The following is a 6,000-nucleotide window of genomic DNA, read 5'->3' on the forward strand; positions in this document are numbered from 1 at the left end:
CACACGTGGAACGGGTGCTTCCCGGGGCCGATGGCAGGAAGCGCTCCTCCCCGGGTCAGGTCGGCATCGCTCCCCTCTGTCTGGCCGCCTAACCGTACACTCCCCGTCCCCCCTCCCCTCCCCTCCCCTCCAGGCAGAGGTGATCATGAACTACCACATCGGCGAGACGGTGCTCTCCCTGCAGAAGACCACGCTGATCCCCGGGGGGTCCGAGTCACTGGTCTACACCACGCTCTCGGGCGGCATCGGCATCCTGGTGCCCTTCACCTCCCACGAGGTACGGCCGAGCGCCGCGTAGCGCCCCGCGGGCTAGCGGGGCGACTGCAGGGTCTCAGACATTTCTGAGACGTGACGTTAATGACTGCAGTAACTGGTTGGTAAAAAAACCCCCAGTAATCTTGTAGAAATGTGCAGGTTTAGCAAAGGCTTTAGTGCTTTTTTTAAAAGTACTAATCTTGTCGTAGCCTTGTTTTCCCCCCTGCTCTTTATCGTTCATTTTCCGTTTCCTGATTGTTTGCTGTGTGCCTAAGTGTCTGCCCTGTCTAAGTTCATTTAGGCTGAGCTGTTGCATCTGGTTTGCCTTCAGTGTGCTGTTCTTTCTCCCTCTTGTTTCTCCCAATGTTCTTTTTCAATGAACCGTCTTCCTCCTATCATATTCCCTTTGCCCCCTGTCACCCTCCATCTCTCTCTCTCTCTCTGTCTCCCTCCTTTTCTCCCCTTTTGTCTGTCCCCACCACTTCCTCTCTTTCTCCCCCTCCTCTGCCCCTCTGCGCTGTTTTTATTTGACCTAAACTCACTCTGGCCCCATTGCTCTCTGTTCTGCTCCCACTCGATCCCCCCCCTGACCCTCCCCCTCCCTCTCCTTCTCCTCTCTCGCTCTCTCAGGATCATGACTTCTTCCAGCACTTGGAGATGCACATGCGGTCGGAGTTCCCGCCCCTTTGCGGGAGGGACCACCTCAGTTTCCGCTCCTACTATTTCCCTGTTAAGGTAAGCATGGACACATACAGGTACACGCCCACACAAACATACGCACAAATGCACACGGACCCTACGGCAAAGACCTGGACCCCTTTCTGTCCTGACATACCCACATCACTGGACCTTTACTACCTTTACTGTGATTTAGCTTCTTCATTTGTATCATTTTGTTTAATGGCTAATAAGTGTGTGTGGGAGCTTCGGGGGGAAGCGTAGTTTGGAGCTGTCAGATTGATTTAATTCGAATGGAGGGTTTGGCTCAGATATGCTTCCCGCTGATTGGCTCGTAAAAATGCTTTCATGTGTTCAGCTCAGTCATTTAATAATGTGATAACGGCTTTTAAAAAGCTGTTTGGAAAAAAAAAAAAAAAAAAAATTAATTGCCATAATTTTGCCTTAATAAATTTTTCCAAAAATGTAGCTGCATGCAGGTGCTGTGACACACATGCTCACACGTGCGCGCGCAGAATTGTGTCCGCTGTTGCGCTCATTGCAGGTGATGGACTGGGCCAATTGGCGGTGGTTGTTTGTGTGCGTGTGTGTGTGTGTGTGTGTGTACTTCCCTGCCTGAGCGAGTATTTACTATATATGTGCCTCCCTGTGCAGAATGTGATTGACGGGGACCTGTGCGAGCAGTTCAACTCCATGGACCCACACAAGCAGAAGGGGGTGTCCGAGGAGCTGGACCGCACGCCCCCCGAGGTTTCCAAGAAACTGGAGGACATTCGCACCCGCTACGCCTTCTAGATCCCCGTGCCGTTTCGGGGCCTGAGAAAGCCTCGGACACAACTTTTTTCTTTTTTTTGGAGAGACTGAAATACTCGAGGAATGATAATTGGCATCTTTTTTTTTTTTTTTCCCCTCACCTTCTTTTTTAGTATTTGTTTGAAAATGCACCAGACAGTGGTCAGCCAATCAGAAATGTGTTTAGTTCTGTGTGTTCAGCTGTGCTCCCCTGGGGGGTTTGTGGGGTGCACACATTGCCTGCTGAGTGCCATTGGGGCAAAAAAAAAAGACCTTTGACCACAGAGTTAGAGCCACATGAAAAAAAATTTCCCCCTCTCTGCTTTGTGTTTATACACATTATCTGAGCTGTTTTTTGCTGTCTGGAAAGCTTTTATATATTGTTGCTGATGGGTTTCAAATGCAGGAAGTACAAAGACTTTTTAAGGATAGAGAACCAGACTTGTCTAAATTATATGAAAAAAGAAAGTAGAGCCAGTGTAATTTGCAGCTTTAGGCCGTCGCTGCGGTGATGCAGCGCGGAGGCTAACGGTAGAGCCCCCCCGCCGTTTCCCCAGCTCCCTTCTGCCGGCCGCATCTGTTCCACGGCAGAACTCTCAAAACCAAACCTCGACTACGACCATACGGCCACCGAGCTGCGGGAGAAGATCTGTGCTGATTTGTATTGACGCTGGAACATTGTTGAGGGGTGGGATGGGGTACCTGTTTTGTAAATAAACCTTTTCTACAGTGTGTGTACTTTGTGCTACTGTGGTGATTGCTTGGGTGAGGATGGAGAGGGGAGTGTTGGGTTTATGCTCTTGTTCAAGTTGCTACTTGAATTTTCTCTGAACTTTCATTTTGTTTTTCTAGACCACATTTTTAGACCATATTTTCTTTAATCCAATCTGCACTGCTGTCAGTGAGGCCCCCTTGGATTTGGAGCAAATTACCTTCCTGTTAGCCTTAATCATTCACTTGATTTGTTGAAGCATTGCGCTCATGGATTGCCTGCTGCTGGGAATCATTGCTGTGAAGGAAGCTATGAAGCTGGTATGAGTCTGGGATGGAATGTAATTATACATCTTCAGGGTCCTGGAATAGTGGAGAAAATGAACTGCACACTGAAGATGGCCCTGGTAAAGCTGCTACAGGCAGAGGGCTGGGTGATTTCCCATGTTTCCTACCAAACTTTTGAGCATCCAAGCAACTCTCAACCAACCAGGTGACTGGAATGTCCCCATATGACATGACAATATGACGGGAAGAGCCAGCCGGAAGCAGATGGTCTGCCACAAATAGGCAACTTTGTCCTGTTTAAGGAAATGCTGTTGTACAACTGAGCAAGCTGCCAAATGGCTAGAGGAAGCAAGTCTGGTCTGAGCAGCTGATAGGGTAGAGGAAGAGGTAGGACTGGGTAAAGCCTGTTAGGAGCTTATGAACATGATGGACAGTACCGGTTGGATATTGCCGACCAGGTACGCTAGTGTCAATCACAAAGTCCCAATTGTCAAAACGGATGGCTATTTGTCAAAAATCTGGCAAGTAGATGAAACACTGGGGCCTGAGGAGATTGAGTTAATAGAGTTGATGTCTGAGGTGGGATCGAAGTGAAATTGGTAAGAGTTTGTGTGCGTGCACCCGCTGTTGAGTGGTAGGAGAGGCCTCTACGCATTCCGATGGTGCTGGCTGAGGCGTAAGTCCACCCCATCCAGCGGAGGAGAGTTGTCCACAGTAGCAATGCTAGAGTTCCAATCATGGGTGTATCGGAGAAATTTGCCAGTGGGACAATTGCAGACTGGGGAGTCAGGGTTGGGGGGGGGGGCAACCTTCAATATTTGGGTGCACTAATAAAAAAACTGGGTGTGCCCATACTAGCCCCCCCCCCCTACTCATTTTGCTAACTCCAGGAGCATCATGGAATCCCTCCACTGTTAAAGCAAATGGCACAAATACCTCTGTCATACCCAGTCAGTCCGGCTGGGACAAACTCACTGGTCAAGCCACTCAAATGCAAGTCAAACCCCTAAAGTCATCTTGAACACTTTGAATGCCTGAAAACACACCCTTCTGCATGTCGGGGACCCTTTGTAAATGACCGCACCGTAACCTGTGCTCCAGTTCAACCATGCTGATGTCTTAACTCCTCTCATTGCCTCCAGGAAGATCCAGTCAAGCATGTCAGGTACTGTAATGCTTCCTCATCTGTGGCCTGAAGCTGTATGTTGCACAACATAACTCTATCTGCTTTATGGGGCAGAATTTAAAGAATTTAACCTACCAGGACTGGCCCCCATCCTGCCCAAAGACACTTGCCGAACCTGCATCTGGAATTGAATTTAAACCGATTGACCTCATGCTAATTGAAGGTGGCACCACTGTACTGCTTCTAGCTACTGTATCTCAATCTGACTTCAGTTCTCAGTAAGTATAACTACGGTTCAGCCAACTCCCCTAAAACAATGAGTGACTCCGAAAACAACAAGGCTATCTATCAGATCATGTGCTGTGGCCAACTTCTGTCAAATTATGACTCTCTAGAGACATTTCGGGTGACTTAATGACTGTGCTTCTGCATATGTATCGCTTTGTCACTTTCAGCCTCTAACAGTTCCTGGTCTGTCTGAGACACTACTATTAGCTGGAGGAGACCCGCTGGATAGGGCTCATTCCTTCTGTCACCACAACCCAGCACAGTCTCTTTCTCCCAAATGAACCAACTGCAATTCCATATACACTGATACAGATGCAAACACCAGTATTCTGCGTCTTAGTTTCAGACAGACTATATTAAACGTATGCTGTTTAAATAGCATTAGCTTGAATCCTTATATATCCTTGCCCTTCTTCATAAAGAGAGTTAATGAAGTCCACTCTGCTCATCGTTTGTTTTCTACCCATAGCTCTTTCATGATTTTTATTTTCTCTGTTCCCCATTCTCACCAATGGGGCAACTAGCCCCTTTCCTGAGTCACCCTGAAGCCTGCTGTCTATTCCCCATATGCCAGCTACCCCACCCGTAGACCACCACCTTCGAATGCGTCACGCAACCTGTCCAAAACAGGCTGAGCTTGTATTTCTGAACCCACACCCTGAGTCGGCCAGTGGAGCATGGGCCCCCCTTACTGAATCTGGTTGTTTCCAAGATTTCTTCCTACATGTGTTCCAGGGAATTTTTCCTTGCCACTGCTGCCTCTGCCTTGCTATGTGGGGGTTTAGGCCCGGGTAAACTGAGAAATGTATGGTGACAAATCCTTTTGTAAAATGTGCTTTATAAATCCAATTTGATTGATTGATTGTAGTTTCCATTATTTTGCCTGCAGCCTGATGTGTTGTACTATAGGCGAAAATGTGACATGGGGTGATGTATCTCTAAACCAAAGACTTATGTGCATTAATATTTTGCTTTTATTGATATAATTCAGTGTGCTTTCTGTTGCTGAAAATGCAAGTTGAAAGTTTGTGTCTGTGAAAGATGCTTGCAGGAGGCGTACAGCAAGATAATGGGATGTTTATTGAATATGCAGAAGCAGGCTGCAAGCCTAAAATATGTTTTGTCTTCATGCAACCAGTGTGTTTTGCATCTGCTCAGCATAGCTACAGGCACCTGTTGCTTGTCAGAAAAAAAGTTGTAAAGGCATTCAACCCAAACCCAGAAAATGTTACATGAACTTAATCGCAAGATGAGGATATAATCTCAATCTTGTGATAATAAAATTCTTTTTTTTAATATAACTAATAAAATTCTTGCCAAAGGCTGGTAAGTTAATATTTATGTGACAGGACATAACTCTATATTGTGTGACCTACTCCCTTGAGAAATGCTCTGTCAGCTCTTCCAGTTCTGTTTCTAAACAAATTGCATACAAAACGTGTGGCATGGAACTGAAATATGTTTTCTGAAACGGTTTTCTTTCATCACTGGAAAAAATATTTTGGTATAGCCATATTTTTACCATGATTGTGAATATTTTTATAGCTCTGTCATTGAATGGTATAATTATTATTAGCCCTAAAAGCATTGGTGCTAATAGTGGTGCTAGTAGTATTTTGAGTAGTAGTATCAGTTGTAGTTGTGTGGAATTAAATGTACTTTGGCAAAGAGTTTACAGATCTGTGAAATGTTCAAATCTTAACTATGAGCAACGTTTGAGGTGAAACTTACTACGCACTTGTGGTGTACAATGTACTAATTCTTTTGGGACTGGAAACCATTGTTCCTTGACTCCTGCTCCTACCCTTGTCTCTCAGTGGCTTGGCTTGGAGCAGAGTTGTGACACACGCTTGACTGGCAGG

General features: G+C 46.3%; 1 protein-coding gene across 1 annotated transcript in view; it reads left to right on the forward strand.

Annotated features, from left to right (window-relative positions):
- Positions 1–2,463, forward strand: part of sf3b3 (splicing factor 3b, subunit 3) — a 30,341-nt gene extending 27,878 nt beyond the window's left edge. The window contains exons 25-27 of the mRNA XM_035420047.1: positions 134–277; positions 886–990; positions 1,588–2,463. Coding sequence (XP_035275938.1) covers positions 134–277; positions 886–990; positions 1,588–1,728 — 390 coding nt within the window. The 3' untranslated portion in view covers positions 1,729–2,463. The remainder of the gene's footprint in view (positions 1–133; positions 278–885; positions 991–1,587) is intronic.
- Positions 2,464–6,000: the final 3,537 nt, after the last annotated feature.

The sequence above is a fragment of the Anguilla anguilla genome, chromosome 5, assembly GCF_013347855.1.
Source record: "Anguilla anguilla isolate fAngAng1 chromosome 5, fAngAng1.pri, whole genome shotgun sequence".
Taxonomy (NCBI): domain Eukaryota; kingdom Metazoa; phylum Chordata; class Actinopteri; order Anguilliformes; family Anguillidae; genus Anguilla; species Anguilla anguilla.